This window comes from Salmo salar, chromosome ssa15, assembly GCF_905237065.1.
Source record: "Salmo salar chromosome ssa15, Ssal_v3.1, whole genome shotgun sequence".
NCBI lineage: Eukaryota > Metazoa > Chordata > Actinopteri > Salmoniformes > Salmonidae > Salmo > Salmo salar.
Genome location: NC_059456.1, coordinates 38110396 through 38133909, shown reverse-complemented (window position 1 = coordinate 38133909; position 23514 = coordinate 38110396). Strand labels below are relative to the sequence as shown.

The following is a 23514-nucleotide window of genomic DNA, read 5'->3' as shown; positions in this document are numbered from 1 at the left end:
GGGGTGTAAACAAATTTGTTCACAAAATTTGAGAAATAAGCTTTTTGTGCGTATGGAACATTTCTGTGATCTTTTATTTCAGCTCATGAAACATGGGACCAACACTTTATATGGCGCGTTTCATATTTAATTTAATATTTTTGTTCAGTGTAGCGATAGACAAAGTCCTTCATAGCTATTACTGTGTATTTCTTGGTTGTGCTGCCACCCTGTGTCCTTAGTTCACAACTGTATACAGTACATTACCTAGCTTTAGATGGACCTCAATTCAATTTATTAAGTGATTATTAGAGAAAGTGTACATTTCTATTACTGGACTACATTTCCCTGAACAATTAACATTCCTTAGCCTCCTATGAACAATGCTCACAAGCTTACAATCTGACTATATTGATAAAAGTCACCTTGTCTGAGATAGATTTTCATGGTTATCAAAACGTCACGCCAGAGTAAGCCTACACAAAACACAGCCCTTATTTTAAGCGTTTCTGAAATTCCCTATAGGAAAAATTTGTGGTGGAAAAACTACTGGAACCATTTCTCTTTTTGACCGCTAGGTTTTATGGGTGTTATGACACCTCCACTGCGGGGCTCTATTCCAAAAGGTAGGTTTAACAGAGCAAGTGAAATGTGATCATACAGATCACCCATATATTGCCAATGATGCTATTTAGGCCTATATAGGATTTGCAAAGTCATCAACAGCTATTGTTTTAATTCAACTAAAATAGACAATACCTAGTTCTAGGGTTTCAAGCTCTGATTGATTTCAAATGAATAATTTATATGTATTCACATCTCCATCTCAACCAAAAATCTAATCAAACGTCATTTCAAGGGCATTTAAAATTTGATTTAGTCCTATTCTTTAACTTAGATGTTTGATTGAGACAGAGACGTGAATCCAACATATCAATTATTAATTTGTAGACAAACTGGAATTAAAGCCAGACTAAGTCAGTGGCACAGATGGAACTATCCAAGCAGATTGTTTTTTTGTGTCAACAATAGCGAACACTGAAAGGGTTTTGATACTCTTCTGCCACCTAGTGGATAATAGCTATACACACAGTTTCACTTGGAAGTGGTTTGGATCCCAATCATTACAAAATGACAGATAGAAAATGAAGCCAGGGAGGCAGTCAAATCTAAGGTTTTCAAGGAATTCTGAGTGTGTGAGAGTGAGACAGTCCTGAACAGCCTCTGGTAATCACATATTGATCGTCAGACGCATTTGACCTGGTCATGGAGCACTAATATAATTGATGTCAAGAGGTCATTTCAGAATGAAAACACCAAAAATGCTTGATATTAAAGATTGTTTTATCCACAATAGAAGTGTAACAAATATAGTTTATGAAACATTTTGCTGCTCATTAATATCATTTAAGCTCATAAGATTTATATAAATGTAGAATGGCATATTTGCCAGAATGGAATATTTACATTTTAATAACAAACCAAACACACAAAAAAACAGAACAGAACAATTCCTCACAAAATTAAACTTGCATATAAACCAAAATAAACTATGTGCAATGGAATGATTATCAGCATTACCGTACCGTTTACATTTTTTGAGGTTGTTTCACAAAACCATTAACAAGAGATTCACAAATAAAAGGCATTGTAATGTGAGAGATCAACACAATATTCAACCACAAAGTCAATTTGAAATGAACAGCACGTCTTCTAGTATACATATCTGAAACAAAGATGAAAGGAAATGGTTCATATGTCATGTGTTAGCATTTTACAGCGACTTGAAGTTTCTCAGTATCACTACGAGTAATCTCTGCTGCTCCCTAATGCTGCAACAGTCAGGAGAAACACTTAGGCTCTCAGACAGTGCAGAGATGGTGAATGCAGCCATTTCATATCTACAGTGTATCACAGTGTATAGTGACGCTCTTCCTTGGAGACGGAATGGCTACCGAACTGAACTAGGTGGTAGGGATGTCAGCCTACATGGATATCACAGTTTCCCTCATTAACATTGCTTCCTCCAGTAAGGTAAACAGGTATTATTATTATGTCTTAAAGAATGCTATAGAAAGCAGAGTTTGGCTCCAGTAGTGGGCTGATATCAGCTTCTCAAACCTCTTGTCTGGTCTATCCTCTAATGTAAGAAAATAACTTCAACCATGACGAAGGCCCTTCTTCAAGACCTCTTGATCCTACCCCGTTTATTTCCCAATAAGATGTATTGTAAGTGGACATCAGTGCCTCCTGACTGTGAAAGATGTACACTACAGAAGAACAGGAGACCTAGTGTCATACAAATCCGCTCCCCTTTAACTTTGCCTTTATGATGAGACAACAGAGCGGTTTGATGGGTCCTGTGGTCACCTGAACATCCATTTCTGAGTGTCCATAAACTTCCATGTTCATAAGTGTGTTGGAGCGTGTGAGTGTGTAGTGTGTACTTCTGAATACGATATGCATGTACAGTATGTGACCGCTTCGATGTATTTATCCTCTCGTCTTTATACAGTATTCAGCATGTATTTATGCATGTTCATATGTGAGTGTATGCCATCCAGTGTAGTGGACATACAACCTTCCTTGCATCTTCTCATTGCATTTCAACACAACTAAACAACTCCTCTTTGTACTTCCTCTTCTTCTGAACTGACTAACAGCTTCCTCTGATCGGTACCACCAGAGCCATATATTTTAGAGAGTTGGGCAAACTGTACGAATTTGGAATATTTCTTATTCTAGACATTCCGTTACATATCATTATTTAAATATTCCCTATGTGCGTTAATGGGGAACTAACATGGATGCTATAGAATGTTGAGGTGTCATGTAAATGCCTCATAATGCAGGAATCTCAATGTCCCACCTCTTTAAATAGATAGCTCTGGGTACCACAACACATTGTTTCAGCATTTTGTGTTGTCCAGAAGAAAGGAAAAAAAAAAAAAGAAATCTCAACAAACAAATTGAGAACAACAAAAGGTCAAATAATCTTCAGTTCACATTTGGTGGTACATTCATACGATGCATTCATTACATATGATTGACTCCCAAATTCTTGGTCTGATTCTGCACTTGTCTCCCCCACACTGTCTCCCTCCCATCTCCCAAATAATCCACCTAAACAACAACAATTCTCTCCACAGTGCCACCTAGGTGCCTGATCCCAAACCTTCCTTCCTATGTACTATGGAATAAATTAACAGCAAAGCAACTATTTTACATCACATGGATGAACGTCTCTACCATCTGTAATAAAGGAACAAACAAACAAACAAACAAACAAACAAACAAAAGCACATGTCAACTTTGTCAATTAAAAAACAAAGGAACATGATGATGGGGGGTGGGAAACAAAGCTCTGACAAACAGACTGGGCTGAATGAATTGATGACATGTTGGTAGAAGGAATAAACTCTACTGTCCACACATTCCATATTTCAGGAGGAAGGGAACAGGTGAACATTTCTACTTCTTTAAACAGAGGTTGTTCTCAGTGCAGGTCTTTTCCCATCGAGGTACTTCATCTCCTTTAATACTCTATGTGGACCTGCTACACTCATCTGACTGGACTGGTGTATTACTGGTGTTCAACACTAGATGTCAGTGTATGCCATGCCATCTGAACAACGTGGTACCTACCTACCGGTTTGAATTAAAAACCTTGCCATTTGTCTGAACTGCTTATTTGATAGACCATATTAGACTGAAAGGCACTAGTTAAGATATGACTATCAAGCAGGTGAGAACAAAGCTCTGGGTCCTTAACAGAAATCCACCTAAATGGTCCATTGTTTAAGTGTGACTAAAATCATACTTACGATAAGAACGACACAAATGTGATATGTTGATTGACATTGATCTATTTTCAGTCACACCCACAAACACATACCCCAAATGGTGGAAAGAACGAAAGAAAATAAATGACAAAGCTGTCTTCAAATCAGTATGGCTTTTTTTTGGAGTGAGGGCAAATCTTACAGCGCAGAGTCCTGTTCTCCTCACAGAGGAGGGTAGATTTACAGCACTGGGAGGGGGGTGGGAGGGGGAGCATGCAGACTATCTTTACAAGATGACAAGAGGAGAACTCTTGGATGAGGTGGTTCCTCCCAGTCCCCAGTAGGGGGCAGTCTGGCTCTGGAGAGGCAGGCAGCCGGTCCGGTTCCATCTGATCTGGTCAGGGACTCCAAAACAGGAGAGTCCAGTCTGCCAGGGAAGTGGCCTGCCTGGGTGAGCTCCACCCATGGTGGGGGAGGAGTAAGAGACAGCTCCGCCCACTGCTCAGAAAGGAAGGGGGTAGAGGAGTTTGGTGGCTGGAGGGGTCAGGTCAGGGGGTGATCCAGGAGGACCACTCTACTCCAGCTGGCTGGGCTTGTCTGTGTCTGTCATCTCCTTCTTAATGACAGGGAGGGGGTGGGCCTCGGTGTTGAACACCCAGTGCTCCAAGGGAAGATGGTCATCATCAGAGAAGAGCAGGTACAGGTATCTGAGAGAGAGAGAGAGAGAGAGAGAGAGACTCAACTTAGCTCAAACACTCATATGTGATCAACAAAACATGAGGACCTCAGACCGACCACTTATTTAAACCAACAACCTCAACTCCTAGTTGAGTTCTGACTGATGCAATCCTGGACAACATCTACCAGATGTCTGAGTGTCAGAGACGGTGGTGGGTGGTCTCACTAAGACACGTCCCAAAAGCAACTCAGGGAACATCAAGCTCAGGAGCTCTCCCATGCCAATATTTCCCTGCCAAGCCAACAATGTAAATCAATGAATAAATAAAAATGACAAAAGACTAAACAATTTCTGTTTCCTTTGGAAGAAAACAGCAGCTTGGTCACCGCATGCCAAAAGCTATCGCGCTCGGCATTAAGTTGTTTGCGAGTGAACCGGTCGCAAATCAAAAGTTGATTCCAGAACCAGCGGTTGGGGGACGAGTGGAGGTGGACCTTAACCCTACACGTCCTTAATCAGGTACAGAGGTGACACTCGTTGGAACCGGATTACGCCATGCCCACCCCGAGTCCCCATGGTGACCTTGTGGACACCACTCCATGTTCAGAGAGAGAGATTCAGAGACTCCATCATGGACACTCATGACAGTTGTGGCTGCTTCGCGTGATGTATTGTTGTCTCTACCTTCTTGCCTTTGTGCTGTTGTCTGTGCGCAATGATGTTTGTACCATGTTTTGTGCTGCTGCCATGTGGTGTTGATACCATGCTATGTTGTTGTTTTAGGTCTCTCTTTATGTAGTGATGTGTGTTTTGTCCTATATATCTTTTTTAAATCCCAGCCCCTGTCCCGGCAGGAGGCCTTTTGCCTTCTGGTAGGCCGTCATTGTAAATAAGAATTTGTTCTTAACTGACTTGCCTACTTAAATAAAGGTTAAATAAAAATAAATAAAGATGGAGAATGAGAGAGTGAGAGAGAAAGGGAGGGGGGGGGAGAAAGGAGAGGCGGTGGCTCCAGATGTTACAGAGAGGGATGATTAAAAGCCGTGGGTGGGAGAGAGAGTCCAGGCACTCCTCTCAACAGTTAAACCAACCCAGACCTACCAGATCAAGAAACAGCTAGGGGGAGGAACATTGAGTCCATCACAGTCAGTGAGCCCCCAGTGTTCTCAGAACTCAAGTGATTACTCAAAACTCAAAGCCCCATTGCACTACACTAGGAATGATGAGTAAAACAAAAATAACTCATTAAGTCATAGCATAGCATCCCTCTTTAACAGTTTCCCGTGTCCTAATACTGGGAACAAAGGGAACATTGGGAGGGCTTTTGGGCCCCTTCATGTTGACAAGTGCTTAGCTTTTGATCTGGGGGAACTTGTTAATGCAGTAGACCACGGCAACAACAAGCCCACAGCACAGTCCACCTCCCTGGGAAGGAACGGGAGGAGACAGCAAAGCAAACAGCCAGATATACACTGTTTTCAGAGTCATCATTGCTAATGTGACCTCACTCTAAGAGAGGAAGGAGGAGGACCCTGGCTATGAGGCAGAAATAAATGGAGAGAGGGAGGAGAGAGAGGAGAAAGGAGAGGGGAGACAGGAAGAGAGAGGGAAAGAGGCAGAAAAAAGGGAGTGGAAGAAAGTAGGGAGTGAGGGAGAGCCAGTGCCTAATAGATGGATTTTGCAAGCATCAGTAAACGAGGCATTTGGAGAGGCCTGGGATCTGGAGACCCTATTCGCCAAATTGCATCACTTTCCACCACCATTAAATACTACAGACGTTTGAACGGCTCTATTAAGCGGTGGGACTCACACAGCGTTTCATAGCAGCATCAGTCAGAGAGGCAGATTAGCCCAGGGGTTTGACCACAAAAGAAAAATAAACACCAACATTAAAGTGCTGCACAGTTATTAAATGCACAGGAGGGTGAAAACATTTAACTTTTCTGTCAAGCAAGTCTCCCTCCCTCCCTCAGCCTCTTATCCTTACTCTAGCCCAACCTTGAACCCATCTTCTTTTCCTCTCTCCCCGGGTCCCCCCTTTCCCTCTCTCTCTTCATCTTCCTACCTCTCTTTCCCTTTCTTTCTCTCCCTCTCTCCTGCATGCAGCTTGTTGTTATCTCACTGAGTCATGGTGACGTGGCTGTGGCTACTGTACCTAGCCCCGGGGCAGAGCAGAGCCAAGCAGGGGAGGGACACAGAGCAGAGCAGAGCGGGGACACAAAGAAGAGCAGGGACACAGAGCCCATGACCTCTCTATAAGGTCACACCAGAGTGCTGTGACAAGGCTCCAACAAGAGGGGAGCAAAACAACACCACTGACCCTCAATAGAAACCAAACAACACCACTGACCCTCAATAGAAACAAAACAACACCACTGACCCTCAATAGAAACAAAACAACACCACTGACCCTCAATAGAAACAAAACAACACCACTGACCCTCAATAGAAACAAAACACCACTGACCCGCAATAGAAACAAAACAACGCCACTGACCCTCAATAAAAACAAAACAACACTGACCCTCAATAGAAACAAAACAACACCACTGACCCTCAATAGAAACAAAACAACACCACTGACCCGCAATAGAAACAAAACAACACCACTGACCCTCAATAGAAACAAAACAACACCACTGACCCTCAATAGAAACAAAACAACACCACTGACCCTCAATAGAAACAAAACAACACCACTGACCCTCAATAGAAACAAAACACCACTGACCCTCAATAGAAACAAAACAACGCCACTGACCCTCAATAGAAACAAAACAACACCACTGACCCGCAATAGAAACAAAACAACGCCACTGACCCTCAATAAAAACAAAACACCACTGACCCTCAATAGAAACAAAACAACACCACTGACCCTCAATAGAAACAAAACAACACCACTGACCCGCAATAGAAACAAAACAACGCCACTGACCCTCAATAAAAACAAAACACCACTGATCATCAATAGAAACAAAACACCACTGATCATCAATAGAAACAAAACAACACCACTGACCCGCAATAGAAACAAAACAACACTGATCCTCATTAAAAACAAAACAACACCAATGACACTTAACAGAAACCATAGAGGGGGGTTGATGCTCTCTCAGACCAGGATTAGACTGTAAAAAAGACAGAGAGCCATCGATACACTATTATATAGTCCATCTACTCCTCAGGCATTGTGCTCTTATCAATGGTGAAAGTGGAGAGGAGACAGTGTTTCAGAGAGACAGAGGGGTATTGAATTGAGAGAGAGGGGGGGGGTATAAAGGGCTCAGTAAAAACGCTCTGTCTGCCTGCCGCCTCCTCCTCTTCTTATCTATCTCTGTGTGTGACTGCTGCTATCTCTGAGAAGACTGCTGAGGTCCCTGTAGTCCACAGCACACTGCCTGCCTGTCTGTCTGTGGGTCTGTCTGAGCCAGCCGTGACAATACAATACACCCAGGACGTCAGTAGTTTCTCCTCAGAGGCCCGCAGGCACAGCACAGACAGAGGTGGAGTACTCAGTGGGGGAAAATACATTATTCTACTTCTGATCTGTTTTGAAGTGTTCAAACAAACTGAATGTCAGGAATACAACATAAAGAGACGTCTGTTTTTCAGGGTGTGATGAAATTCTAGAGCAGATCTTAGATGTCATGAAACGGTGTGGGTGTCGAACTCATCCACACACAATAAGATGAAGATAACTGTCTAGCTGGCATGATGGGGAGGAATATTCATGACCCCACCTGTCCCATTATATTTAAGAAAATCCAATAGTGTAGTTATTCTAGGGTAGGATCTGGGGGAGGATGTAGGACAACAAAATCATGCCAACAAACCTGATGTATTTTTATCTCATTTCTATTTTTATCTAATGGACTAACAATCGCACTTGACTTTTTTCCCCCTCTTACTAACTCGGACTACGCTGATAGCTACTTTATTGAGGAAAACTGTACTTACTTCAAATCAAATCAAAGTTTATTTGTCACACGTGCCAAATACAACAGGTGTAAACCTTACAGTGAAATGCTTACTTACAAGCCCTTAACCAACAATGCAGTTTTAGAAAAATAAGTCATGAAAGTATTTCCTAAAATAAACTGAAGTAGAAAAGAAAGAAAAAAGAAAATAGAAAAATAACAAATAATTAAAGAGCTGCAGTAAAATAACAGTAGTGAGGCTATATACAGGGGGTACCGGTACAGAGTCAATGTGCAGGGGCACAAGTTAGTCGAGGTAATTGAGGTAATTTGTACATGCAGGTAGAGGTAGTGACTATGCATAGATAATAAACAGAGAGTAGCAGCTAAAAAATGGGGGTTGGCGGGGAGACGCTACAAATAGTCTGGGTAGTCATTTGATTAGCTGTTCAGGAGTCTTATGGCTTGGGGATAGAAGCTGTTAAGAAACCTTTTGGACCTAGACTTGGCACTCCGGTACCGCTGTGATATGTGGTTGTTCCACCCAGCCATCTTAAGATGAATGCACTAACTGTAAGTCACTCTGGATGAGAGAATCTGCTAAATGACTAAAATGTAAAGGTAAGGTGAAAGTTGTAATGCTCGGTATCCAGATGCCTCTATGCAGAATGACAGTGTGTGAGTAGAGGGTCTTACTTGAGTGTCTCGGCCAGGTAGAAGCTCTGCTGAACGTCATCATGGTTGGGGCTGGAGGCGTAGACGTCCCGCACTCCACTGTAGCCCCCCTCCACGCGACAGTGCTTCTCCAGAGCCTGAGAGACACACAGAGAACAGGCAGTAGACAAGAACGTGAGAGCGGAGGGAGAAGTGTTGAGCTGACTCTGTTCTTATGTCAGTGTGCTGGAGATGTATGCACGGTGCTAGCTAGTTGCTGAGTAGGCACATTTCAATTCAGTGTTGCTGCTCTGCCTGTGGGTGGGGGGGGGAAGAGGAGGCTGCCTTAGGCACAATGACTCAGGGAGAAAACAGGGCTGATGAGGAAGGGGCTGGGGCTGCAGCGTTCACACACCCAGTCTGGCTGAACAAGGTGGAGGTACAATATCTGCAGGCAGGTAGAGAGGCAGGCTGATTTATGGCTAACACAAGGCCCATCATAGGTAATCTCATGTCATTAGTGGATACAATTACACAGCGCTGGGATCTGGGCAATCAGCATTGCCACTGTTCTGTACTGTTGTAGCATGGCAATGATACAGCAGACGGGGGACAGCGACAGAGAGAGAGGGAGAGCAAAAGAGAGAGCGAGAGAGAGAGAAAGGAAGAGTCTCAGAGGTTTTGGAGACTCCTGCACTCAGAACTAGCCATGCATAGACCTGAATGGGTCTACAGATCACAGTGCACAGGGGTCTATTGGAATGCAGAGGCCTTTTCACTGTGATTTCAGGGGAAGTCTCTTGTCAGTGGAGGTTAAGAAGGGACAGAGTGGCACAAACATGACAGAAAGGACTGTGGTGGGATAGTTATGATGGATACTGTAGTTTAGGCTTGGGTGGTATACCGTATATCGGGGTATTTGTAAATAGCCACGGGATGATTTTTTAATACCGGGAAATTTTCAATACATTTGAAATAACTGCAGTCAACTCGTGCGTTAGGAGATAAAGCAGATCGCGTTATTACTTAGTTCCCCAGACCAGTTGAGTCAGTCACGTGTTTGTTTGTAAATAGCACAACAGGAGAAAGCAGGAGCAGGTCCAGCTGTGCATTGTTTTAAATTGAAAGTCCACAGTGTTTTTTGCTTCAATAGAGTGATCAAGGACGTGCAACTGCAGTTTTCCTTCACAGAAAATACATTAGAGCAACACATTCGACATAAAATAACTTCATTTTCATCAGATGACAATAGAAGCGCAACACTATTTGGCTGGCAGCCACACAAGAAAATGAGCAGAAGTTACAATAAGAAGCCTTTGAAACCGAGCAGAAGTTTACAATAAGAAGCCTTTGAAACCGAGCAGAAGTTTACAATAAGAAGCCTTTGAAACCGAGCAGAAGTTACAATAAGAAGCCTTTGAAACCGAGCAGAAGTTACAATAAGAAGCCTTTGAAACCGAGCAGAAGTTTACAATAAGAAGCCTTTGAAACCGAGCAGAAGTTTACAATAAGAAGCCTTTGAAACCGAGCAGAAGTTAACAATAAGAAGCCTTTGAAACCGAGCAGAAGTTACAATAAGAAGCCTTTGAAACCGAGCAGAAGTTTACAATAAGAAGCCTTTGAAACCGAGCAGAAGTTACAATAAGAAGCCTTTGAGATCTGTGTTTACAAAACGCAGCAAAATATTTCTTATATGTTTTATATTTTTTTCCTGTGTGAAAAAAACGCAGAATTATGTGTTAACACAAAGCCTAGTTTCACTTGGTATCTAAGTAAGTGGCTCAATAAATAAGATGATGGGGCATCATATTGTCTTAGCTTTCTGACCTGTTTGAGAAGTCAAAGCCTTTTGGATGAGTTCCTTTGTCCAGTGTCTGTTATTTTGCCCATCTTAATCTTTTCTTTTTATTGGCCAGTCTGAGATATGGCTTTATCTTTGCAATTCTGCATAGAAGGCCAGCATCTCGGAGTCGCCTCTTCACTGTTGACGTTGAGACTGGTGTTTTGCGGGAACTATTTAATGAAGCTGCCAGTTGAGGACTTGTGAGGCGTCTGTTTCTCAAACTAGACACTCTAATGTACTTGTCCTCTTGCTCAGTTGTGCACCGGGGCCTCCCACTCCTCTTTCTATTCTGGTTAGAGCCAGTTTGTGCTGTTCTGTGAAGGGAGTAGTACACCGCGTTGTACAAGATCTTCAGTTCCTTGGCAATTTCTCGCATGGAATAGTCTTCATTTCTCAGAAAAGCAATAGACTGACGAGTTTCAGAAGAAAGTCCTTTGTTTCTGGCCATTTTGAGCCTGTAATCGAACCCACAAATGCTGATGCTCTAGATACTCAACTAGTCTAAAGAAGGCCAGTTTTATTGATTCTTTAATCAGCACAACCGTTTTCAGCTGTGCTAACATAATTGCAAAAGGGTTTTCTAATGATCAATTAGCCTTTTAAAATGATAAACTTGGATTAGCTAACACAACGTGCCATTGGAACACAGGAGTGACGGTTGCTGATAACGGGCCTCTGTACGCCTATGTCAATATTCCATAAAAAAAAGCTGCCGTTTCCAGCTACAATAGTCATTTACAACATTAACAATGTCTACACTGTATTTCTGATCAATTTGATGTTATTTTAATGGACAAAAAAATGTGCTTTTCTTTCAAAAACAAGGACATTTCTAAGTGACCCCAAACTTTTGAACGGTAGTGTATAACTTTATGATCTGGATTGACTATCTTTGCAATTCGTTTATTTTTGTTTGCATATTTAGCTAGAAGCCGCCATGCAAATTCACTATTACCTGTGCTAATTTTGTTAGCATTTTGGTAATAGACGGCCAAAGGGCTTTTTTTGGCGCCCACTTGGGTACTAAGCCGGTAATACAGTAAATCCCGGGGTGAGAGAAGGACGGTATGACGATATGAAAATCTGGATACTGCCCAACCCTACTGTAGTTCTCACCTGCACAGCCTCCCAGCCCCATTCCCTGTACTTAGGGTCGTGGGTTAACCTCCACATGTACATGTAGGTCTCGATGACCTCTGGTCTCAGGATGAAGTACTTCTCGTTCTGCCGCGTGGCGATGGCCTCCACACCTCCGTCAAACCTGAACGCCTCTGGGCCCAGTTTCAGGGCTATGACAGGGGAACAAAGGAAGAAGACAACATATCAATGAAAAACCCAGCTCTAGGGCAAAGTAAAGGACACAGAATGTCAAGAGAACCCAAAAAAATAAACTTCAGTTCCTGGATGGACCAGATTATGAGTAAAGCAAAGTTCAAAAGGTAAAGGAAGTTTGCCGCGTGATTATGTGGGAATTAACAGGGTTTAGGCCTATTGTTATTTCCTGTAATCCCTGTTTGATGAGAACTAGCACCTATTGCACACAGCAGGCAGTGACTCAGCAGGGGTAGGGGGAGAGGTTGGAGGTTGAATGGGAGCACATTGGTGCTGTGGAGTTAGGCATGGCCAGGGGATTACGCTGCTTCATAGAACCGTATTTGAATGTAATCTAGTGATGTCCTCAGCCAGTTCTGTTGATAGTAAATTGATAGATAGGTAGATGGATAGATAGTTTGTAGTGATGAAGGAAGAAAATTGATAGTTACATATCGGCATATCATTTTTTACGATATAGCGTATCGTTTTGACAATATTGCAATATTAATCCAGGCACTTGTCATCTCCCGTCTGGATTACTGCAACTCGCTGTTGGCTGGGCTCCCTGCCTGTGCCATTAAACCCCTACAACTCATCCAGAACGCCGCAGCCCGTCTGGTGTTCAACCTTCCCAAGTTCTCTCACGTCACCCCGCTCCTCCGCACTCTCCACTGGCTTCCAGTTGAAGCTCGCATCTGCTACAAAACCATGGTGCTTGCCTACGGAGCTGTGAGGGGAACGGCACCTCCGTACCTTCAGGCTCTGATCAGTCCCTACACCCAAACAAGGGCACTGCGTTCATCCACCTCCGGCCTGCTGGCCCCCCTACCTCTGCGGAAGCACAGTTCCCGCTCAGCCCAGTCAAAACTGTTCGCTGCTCTGGCACCCCAATGGTGGAACAAGCTCCCTCACGACGCCAGGACAGCGGAGTCAATCACCACCTTCCAGAGACACCTGAAACCCCACCTCTTCAAGGAATACCTGGGATAGGATAAAGTAATCCTTCTAACCCCCCCCCCAGTGGTTGTTCCACTGGATATCATAAGGTGAATGCACCAATTTGTAGGTCGCTGTGGACAAGAGCGTCTGCTAAATGACGTAAATGTAAATTTAATTATTTTTGCACTAGTTTGGCTGTACCTGCACCAAAACCCCCAGTATTTTCCCTTCATAGCTTGTTCTCCATCTTCTTTTGAAATAAGGAGCCAATTCATTTTCAGCACTGATCAAAATTCGTTTTCTCATAGCTCTCTCGTCCTTCTGCACCAAACACATGGTGAGCAATATGTTTGGAACATCGAATCACAATAAAAACACAGTATCGAATCACAATACATATAGTATCGAATCACAATACATATAGTATTGGTACGTAAGTATCATGATAATATTGTATTGTGAGGTCCCTGGGAATTCCCAGCCCTAATAGATTTCCTGATGGTCAATCTGGACCAGAGGAAGTGAGAGAGGAGAGACCCTCTGACTCAGACTAACCTGGCTGGCCCTATTCCTGGCTCAACGGCTCCTGAAGAGGAGTGTGTGGTGTGTTTATGTGTGTGTGTGTGAGAGAGTGAGAGTGAGAGAGAGAGAGAGAGAGAGAGAGAGAGAGACAGCGAGTGTGCTGTTGTTGACTCCCACACCTCCTTTTGTCTAGGCTTCAGAACTAATATGGTCTCACCTGGGAGGGAGAGAGTTTTAGACTAAAAAAGGTAAGGCCTTTAGAGAGTAATGCCAGGTACTATGATCTTGCAGAGAGCGGAGCTACAGTATTAGGTTTCTATGACTGAAACAATATCTAAAGGAGGTATACAAAATAGAGAGACACTTTACAGAGAAGGGGTATGCAACTCTGGTTCTGAAGGGCTGCAGTGTGTACAGGCTTTTGTTCCAGCCCAGCATTAACTCACCTGATTCAACTAATCACAGCCTAATCTGAAGATTAGCTGGACTAGTTGAATCAGGTGTGTTCAAGCAGAATACAAACAAAAGCCTGTACACACTTGGCCCCCGTTGCCTACCAGTGCTGTGCAGAGGGAGACACGGAGACTGATGTTCCCCAGACGACGGGGTCAGTCAGTCAGACTCACTGGTGCGGGCGTAGGACTCGTGGCAGGTGCGGGCAATCTCTGAGGCCTGCTCCATCTGGTGACCCGTCTTGTCCTCGGGCGCTCCGTCCGCCCCCAGGGCGATCATGCCCCCGGCGAAGCACGTTAGGTGACCCATCTTGTGCTCCAGCAGCCCGCCCTTCCACTCAGCGATGTACATCAGGCCGCCGCTGGACTTTCTTATCAAACTGGTCTCAATGGCCTGGAGGACAATGACAAGAACGGAAGACAGATGAGCACTCTATCCACTCCCAGTCCCAGACAAGCACCATTCCCCTGCAAATGGAGTAGACCCTTCAGGAACATGAATAACTACTGCCCAAATAGCATTGTTAAGCTTGATGAAGCTGCTGTTGCAGGAAAACTAGGGGTCCGAGCTGTTATCTATTTTCTGTGGCGGCGTGGACTCAAAGTTCCTATTTGTCCCTGACATTTACACATAGACACAAGGGCCACTTTACCCAGAGATATTCTCGAATGGCGGGCGTGTCCCACCCACAGCGAGACATGACACCAGGAGGTGTCATTCAGAACAACGGGTGGCCCCTCTCCCCCACTAGCCACACAGCAGGTGTCCAATACGGTACCATCCCATGACTGACAGACAAAACACAGTTATTACAGAAATAATGGGCCATTATTGATGTAGAGAGAGATATAAACCTAGCTTTTAACATAGGGAAGAAATAACCTCAGCTAAGACGAGTCGACGGCATGCCTTCAACGCTACACTATTACAGGTGCATTCTCTGATACGCCTCATTGATCATACCTTCATTTGGCATATTTCTTTTCATATTCATTGGGTTTGCTTTTCTCCTGCTGGGGGAAGACCATAGAAAGCAAAATATGGCAACTCTCCTGAAAGTAATGACATTTTCAAAAGATCATTCAGATTTGTGCTTTTGCAGTGACACATCATGTAAATGGGCCGTGTATAGGCGGCTGGGCTTTATACGCCGCGATCCGCCTCAGAAAACCAGCTGATTAATATTCCCCTAAGCTGGCTATTTCATTTCCTTTGGTCTCTTTAAAGGCAGCCTATATTCTGTTTAGCAACAGCAAGCCTGACAGACAAATAGACCTGGACTGGGCCAGTATAGGAGCAGATAGACAGAGGCAGACAGCAGCGCATCTTGTTCAGCTTCTCTTCTCAATGGGGGGGGAGAACGAGACAGAGAGAGAGAGAGATGTAGGCCGGGCCGGGCCGGCACTGAGGCGAGGATGCCAAGGAGCCATTAATAAGAGAGCAGAGTCTGATCCTAACCGCCTGCCTCTCAACATGCCTCACAGTCTGCCTGACCCAAATAGATGATGGCATGGCGTGGCCATGGGGACCCTCTCGCTGTGGGTGACCTGCTTGTGGTGATGGCAGGCGGACGGGCGGGCGGGTGGATAGGCAGGTGTGGTGGGGAAATGAGGCTGTCTGGGAGGGGACTTGAGGAGGGAGGGTAATATCCTGGAGTAGTCTGGGTCCTTGTGGACCTCTGCACAGAGAGAAACATCTTTATCTCCCACAGGACAGGCTAGTTGGCTCTAATGAAACAGAGAATTGGGCTAGCAGCAGTCAGAGCCCATCTCACCATACAGAGCTCTGAGTCTGGCTGCCCCCACATCCACTGACAGCCTTCAACCCTACATTAACTATCTCCTGTGGAGTGCAGTTTGTACTCCACACTCAGAAATAGACAATTCCTACCTGGCGTAGCATGCTTCAAACTCAGACTCCAACCCATACTTTTATTGATTTCTGACTCCGACTGTTCACAGTAATGGAAGAAATGTAACTGTTGTTGACACACAGACAAAAGCTTTCAATCGAGGTCGAAAGAGCCTCTTGACAAGGTATAGTCAGTGCTTCAGATAGTGCTGGTAGTGTAGCCATTAATCTCAGTAAGACAGGAGAAAAGCTGAGGAGAGAAGACAAGAGGAGAGGAGCGGAGGGGGAGTAGAGAGGAGGGGGGGGAGAGGAGTGGAGGGGGGGGGAGGAGAGGAGAGGAAAGAAGAGTGTAGGCTAGGTTTCTGGAGGGGTTTACCTGCAGAGCTTCGTAGTAGAGCTTCTTGCCCTCCTCGTCTGTCTTGTCCGACATCAGCCAGGCCTTGAGGAGGTACTCATAGAAGCTGTCTCCCAGGCCGCCCACTGACACATGATCTACAGGACAGACACAACACAACAGATTAGAGGATCACGCTGGGGTCTGGCTAATAGACCTACTCTCATCCCGTTAGCGCACCCCCCCACCTCCTTCCTTCCCTCCCTCCTTCCTTCCTTCTTCCTCCCGTGGCCTGCTTCACCTCAGGATGATGTATGGCCCAATGATGCTGGCCATAATCTCACCACCCTCGAGGCTGATTACACAGGAAGGTGACCCCTAAATGCCTGCTCAGCCTCAGCGATAAAGGGACGTGCCTGGCATAGGCCAGGTCGAGGGGACAGGGACGGGAATGGGGACTCCTCTCCAAACAAAACCCAACAAAGCTACAACAGTAATGCGATTAGACTCCTTTGATGGCTGATGTATTGAAGATGTATGCAGCGGAGAGATTGTCCTTCTGATGAGTTTATCAGCTCCCCCAGGCATGGCCCTGTCACTGTGTTTGTGTGTGTTTGTGTACACCTGTGAGCGTGTGTAAAAGAGGGAGAATGTGAATGTGTGCACATCTGTCTGTGACTGATGTAGTCTGTGCATTTACATGACAGAGAATGTGTGTGTGTGTGTGTGTGTGTGTGTGTATATCGAGCAATACCACAGCGTGATAAAAAGAGCGAGGGTCTGTGCACACAGAGACATTAAGTGCGGTGAAGGGCTGTGCTCTGTGCTGCGCCCGGTGATGGGGTTGTACTCTCCTGTCCACTTCACCACTTCACTATCTGAGGAATGAGTCTCCAGGGTCTGGGAGAGAGCCCCAGCCAAGCCACTATGTTTGTCATATTGATTGTCATGCCCCTCATACATATGTATATGTCATTAACAGCCACATAGTTGTTTGGGAGATGGAGATTAGTCTCCAGCAGGAATAAAGGCGACAGGACAGAGCACCAGAGGTAGGGGTTTAGAATGTTGCCTTAGCCCTTATAGGGGCTGTACTTCCTGGCTGACTGGGGTCGTTTTGGGCCTGTCTGACTCAATGCCATAAGGGTTAACAGATCAGAGAGGGAACACAAGGTCAAGGATCTGATCATGGCTCTATCTGATTGACAACACACTAACATAGAAAATATGAGCGGGAGAGGCTGTGGACCTGGATAACAGGGTGATTGTGTGTCTGAGTGAGGTTGCTGGGAGAGACATGGCGGTGGCAGGTCCTCTCCAGGCTGCTGACTGACACCTCTGTGTAGGTGACTTGGGGACGTAATCACATAATGAGTATGAGGTGTGTGGAGGTGTGTGTGATAGCTTGTGTGTGTGTGTGTGTGTGAGTAAGTGTGCATCACCTGGTAGACGGCTAGTGATGGCTGTTCAACAGTCTGATGGTAATAGAAGCTGTTCAACAGTCTGATGGTAATAGAAGCTGTTCAACAGTCTGATGGTAATAGAAGCTGTTCAACAGTCTGACGGTCTGGTGATAGAAGCTGTTCAACAGTCTGACGGTCTGGTGATAGAAGCTGTTCAACAGTCTGACGGTCTGGTGATAGAAGCTGTTCAACAGTCTGACGGTCTGGTGATAGAAGCTGTTCAACAGTCTGACGGTCTGGTGATAGAAGCTGTTCAACAGTCTGATGGTGATATAAGCTGTTCAACAGTCTGATGGTCTGGTGATAGAAGCTGTTCAACAGTCTGACGGTCTGGTGATAGAAGCTGTTCAACAGTCTGACGGTCTGGTGATAGAAGCTGTTCAACAGTCTGATGGTAATAGAAGCTGTTCAACAGTCTGATGGTAATAGAAGCTGTTCAACAGTCTGATGGTAATAGAAGCTGTTCAACAGTCTGATGGTAATAGAAGCTGTTCAACAGTCTGATGGTAATAGAAGCTGTTCAACAGTCTGATGGTAATAGAAGCTGTTCAACAGTCTGATGGTAACAGAAGCTGTTCAACAGTCTGATGGTAACAGAAGCTGTTCAACAGTCTGATGGTAACAGAAGCTGTTCAACAGTCTGATGGTAATAGAAGCTGTTCAACAGTCTGATGGTAATAGAAGCTGTTCAACAGTCTGATGGTAATAGAAGCTGTTCAACAGTCTGATGGTAATAGAAGCTGTTCAACAGTCTGATGGTAATAGAAGCTGTTCAACAGTCTGATGGTAATAGAAGCTGTTCAACAGTCTGATGGTAATAGAAGCTGTTCAACAGTCTGATGGTAATAGAAGCTGTTCAACAGTCTGATGGTCTGGTGATAGAAGCTGTTCAACAGTCTGATGGTGATAGAAGCTGTTTAACAGTCTGATGGTAATAGAAGCTGTTCAACAGTCTGATGGTCTGGTGATAGAAGCTGTTCAACAGTCTGACGGTGATAGAAGCTGTTCAACAGTCTGACGGTCTGGTGATAGAAGCTGTTCAACAGTCTGACGGTCTGGTGATAGAAGCTGTTCAACAGTCTGACGGTCTGGTGATAGAAGCTGTTCAACAGTCTGACGGTCTGGTGATAGAAGCTGTTCAACAGTCTGACGGTCTGGTGATAGAAGCTGTTCAACAGTCTGACGGTCTGGTGATAGAAGCTGTTCAACAGTCTGACGGTCTGGTGATAGAAGCTGTTCAACAGTCTGACGGTCTGGTGATAGAAGCTGTTCAACAGTCTGACGGTCTGGTGATAGAAGCTGTTCAACAGTCTGACGGTCTGGTGATAGAAGCTGTTCAACAGTCTGACGGTCTGGTGATAGAAGCTGTTCAACAGTCTGACGGTCTGGTGATAGAAGCTGTTCAACAGTCTGACGGTCTGGTGATAGAAGCTGTTCAACAGTCTGACGGTCTGGTGATAGAAGCTGTTCAACAGTCTGATGGTAATAGAAGCTGTTCAACAGTCTGATGGTAATAGAAGCTGTTCAACAGTCTGATGGTAATAGAAGCTGTTCAACAGTCTGATGGTAATATAAGCTGTTCAACAGTCTGATGGTGATAGAAGCTGTTCAACAGTCTGATGGTAATAGAAGCTGTTCAACAGTCTGATGGTAATAGAAGCTGTTCAACAGTCTGACGGTCTGGTGATAGAAGCTGTTCAACAGTCTGACGGTCTGGTGATAGAAGCTGTTCAACAGTCTGACGGTCTGGTGATAGAAGCTGTTCAACAGTCTGACGGTCTGGTGATAGAAGCTGTTCAACAGTCTGACGGTCTGGTGATAGAAGCTGTTCAACAGTCTGATGGTAATAGAAGCTGTTCAACAGTCTGATGGTAATAGAAGCTGTTCAACAGTCTGATGGTAATAGAAGCTGTTCAACAGTCTGATGGTAATATAAGCTGTTCAACAGTCTGATGGTGATAGAAGCTGTTCAACAGTCTGATGGTAATAGAAGCTGTTCAACAGTCTGATGGTAATAGAAGCTGTTCAACAGTCTGATGGTAATAGAAGCTGTTCAACAGTCTGATGGTAATAGAAGCTGTTCAACAGTCTGATGGTAATAGAAGCTGTTCAACAGTCTGATGGTAATAGAAGCTGTTCAACAGTCTGATGGTAATAGAAGCTGTTCAACAGTCTGATGGTAACAGAAGCTGTTCAACAGTCTGATGGTAATATAAGCTGTTCAACAGTCTGATGGTAATAGAAGCTGTTCAACAGTCTGATGGTAATAGAAGCTGTTCAACAGTCTGATGGTAATAGAAGCTGTTCAACAGTCTGATGGTAATAGAAGCTGTTCAACAGTCTGATGGTAATAGAAGCTGTTCAACAGTCTGATGGTAATAGAAGCTGTTCAACAGTCTGATGGTCTGGTGATAGAAGCTGTGCAACAGTCTGATGGTAATAGAAGCTGTTCAACAGTCTGATGGTAATAGAAGCTGTTCAACAGTCTGATGGTCTGGTAATAGAAGCTATTTTTTAGTCTCTCAGTCTCCATCATGACTGTGGGCCATGTCATTGGTGTGATAGGATGTCTGTCATGTCTGTGGGCCATGTCATTGGTGTGATAGGATGTCCGTCATGTCTGTGGGCCATGTCATTGGTGTGATAGAATAGCCGTCATGACTGTGGGCCATGTCATTGGTGTGATAGAATGTCCGTCATGACTGTGGGCCATGTCATTGGTGTGATAGAATGTCCGTCATGTCTGTGGGCCATGTCATTGGTGTGATAGAATGTCCGTCATGACTGTGGGCCATGTCATTGGTGTGATAGAATGTCCGTCATGACTGTGGGCCATGTCATTGGCATTTCCACATAGGAAGATGTGAAAGTCGAACAGCTGCTTGGCTCAGAGGGAAACTGTACTGCACTGACTAAATTCAAACATCCCACCAATAACAACAACAGCATCACCAGAGCTTTGATAGGCTGTCTATAGTATACAGTGACTGAGAAACACAGAGACACTGAGAACGGCAAGACCATTTCAATGAGATCACCCTCCGGTGGTTCCTGTCTAATGTACAAGTAAACACCGATCACAAGTGACCTATATGTAAAATATCCTCAGGTGGCAAATGGTCCACTGTGAACCTTTCTATTTTTGGAAATCACATCCAACATTACCATTCCTATACCCTCTAGATATTTGTCACTTGAGTTGTTTTTCTTTACATGGAAATTCTTCTTCCAGCTAATACTGACCATATAGACCACATTAATATGTTGAAAAATACAAACTTTTAGAGGTGCTTTTAGCAATGTTTGTCTTGGAACTTTCTCTCTGTTTGAGAAAAGCTTGTTTTGGCATTATAATCTTTTATTTAACCTTTATTTAACTAGGCAAGTCAGTTAAGAACAAATTCTTATTTTCAATGACTGCCTAGGAACAGTGGGTTAAACTGCCTTGTTCAGGGGCAGAACGACTGATTTTTCCATGTCAGCTCAGGGATTCGATCTTGCAACCTTTCGGTTACTAGTCCAACACTCTAACCACTAGGCTACCTGCCGCATTACTGGCGTAGTACATCTACCTTCCCAGTCAGCAAATCACAGAGCCACTTTCCCCCTCACCTGGCTGGCTCCCATCAGAATAGCTACATGTAATTACAATAATAATACTACATTTCAAAGATCCAAATATGTAGAGTCATCCAGAGAGACTCAGTTGTCCACTATATTACGGAGTTGCAAACAACACCCAGATTAATCCATGCAGAAAATCTCTCTGAGTGCCTCTCGAGTGGCGCAGTGTTAAGACACTGCATCACAGTGCTAGCTGTGCCACTAGAGATCCTGGTTCAAGTCCAGGCTCTGTCGCAGCCGGCCGTGACCGGGAGACCCATGGGGAGGCGCACAATTGGTCCAACGTCGTCTGGGTTAGGGGAGGGTTTGGCCGGCAGGGATGTTCTTGTCCCATCGCACGCTAGCGACTCCTGTGGCGGGCCGGACGCAATGCACGCTGACATGGTCGCCAGGTGTACAGTGTTTCCTCCGACACATTGGTGTGGCTGGCTTCGGGTTAAGTGGGCATTGTGTCAAGAAACAGCGTGGCTTGGCTCGGTTGTGTTTCAGAGGACGCACGGCTCTCGACCTTCGCCTCTCCCGAGTTCGTACTGGAGTTGCAGCGATGGAACAAGACTAACTACCAATTGGATACCACGAAAATGGGGAGAAATATATATATATATATATATATATATATAAATAAAGAAAATCCCTCTGGGAGCAGTGCAGTAGATGGGATGAATCAAGTTGTCAGAGAGAATGAGAGACAAGCAGGATGGCTGCCCTCGTCTTCCTCCCCTTCTACAGATCCACCCAGTGGCAGGAGAGGGGCTGAACACACAGCAGTCATTAGGGGTGAACACGGCCCCTCTGTGCCTGCCCACCCGGGACGACAGCAGAGACAAACACAAAGACGGTTAGTACGCGTATTCATCAGACGAGACATTTCAGCAAGGGCATAGAGGGGGCATTCAATCATAGGAGTCACACACACGACACAAACACACACAGACCTCACACTGGGATGATCATAGACTGAGTTATTAGACACACATAGATAACAGATTGTTTAGAATGCTGGTTCATGGGGACTGGGGAGAGACTGGCCCAACTGATCGGGGGCAGGACCAATGTCTGTCTGTCTGTCTGTCTGTCTGTCTGTCTGTCTGTCTGTCTGTCTGTCTGTCTGTCTGTCTGTCTGTAGGGCTGGGGAGGGGAGGTAGAACCACATAGAATAGCAAAACAAACAACATGGCTAAGATATGCATTGAAATGAGTGTGTGTGGTGTGCGTGTGAGAAGAGAGGTGCAGTGGGTCCATCATTATGCTACAGCCAGAAGTGTATGTCTGAGTTAGCGACTGGTCTCGTCTGATCTGGACTATGCATCTCATTGACCTTTTGTGCGGCTCAGAGACAAACACACTCATTAGTGAGGGGATCCACGGCAACTGCTGGGCACAGGGCTGTCTGAGCACGGACACACTTCAGGGTTCCTCCATTGTCACCCCCACCACCACCGCCTCTCCCCAGCCACCTCACTGTGGCCTAGATCAGGCAATCCTTGGGGCTGAAGCTCGTTTTGTCAAGAGGTGTCCTGGCTGGAGCTGGGTAATACCACAGTGGCAGTGGCTCCATACCAGTCAGGGATAGGGGTACTGAACTGTGGTGGTGCCTGAGTGGCATGACGCTCATTTACCAAGTCAAAGGAGCAGGTGTTTGAGTGAGAGTGTAGTGTTTTGTGGAGGTATCAGGAATGAACTGTAGCCATGGAGGACTAACTACTTTACTGGCAGCAGTCAGACACCTGAACGCCACAGCCATTTTTAAGCACGGTCATCAGCCACAGGCACTTCTTTCTCCCTGAGGTCACTGTGTGGCATTAAGTTACATCATCTTCTAATGCACAGCCCACGCCATCAGAGGTCATGTGTACCACTGGACTGACGTGGCTTTCCTGGCTGTAAATGGCTTGATAATTACAGGCTGCAGAACCACTGCAGCCACTGGTGTACCACTAATGGAAATGGAATGAGGTGAGATGGGAGAGAGGGACGATAGTGGTGAAAAGAGAAGAACGGGCCATATGGAAGATAGAGGTGAGACGGTTAAAGAGTGATGTAGAGGGAGGAGAGAGGGAGACAGGAATGAGACAGGAGAGGGGTGAGAGACGGTGAGAGGGGGATAGGAATGAGACAGGAGAAGGGTGAGAGATGGTGAGAGGGGGATAGGAATGA

The 23514-nt window shown here is 45.1% G+C and overlaps 1 protein-coding gene across 1 annotated transcript in view; it reads right to left on the bottom strand.

The window, feature by feature from the left end:
- Nucleotides 1-1305: 1305 nt before the first annotated feature.
- LOC106571376 (mannosyl-oligosaccharide 1,2-alpha-mannosidase IA) overlaps nucleotides 1306-23514 on the bottom strand; it is a 172356-nt gene continuing 150147 nt past the window's right edge. Inside the window, exons 8-12 of the mRNA XM_014144392.2 lie at nucleotides 16313-16428; nucleotides 14259-14478; nucleotides 11974-12146; nucleotides 9057-9172; nucleotides 1306-4468 (exon numbers count right to left, since the gene is read on the bottom strand). Coding sequence (XP_013999867.1) covers nucleotides 4336-4468; nucleotides 9057-9172; nucleotides 11974-12146; nucleotides 14259-14478; nucleotides 16313-16428 — 758 coding nt within the window. The 3' untranslated portion in view covers nucleotides 1306-4335. The remainder of the gene's footprint in view (nucleotides 4469-9056; nucleotides 9173-11973; nucleotides 12147-14258; nucleotides 14479-16312; nucleotides 16429-23514) is intronic.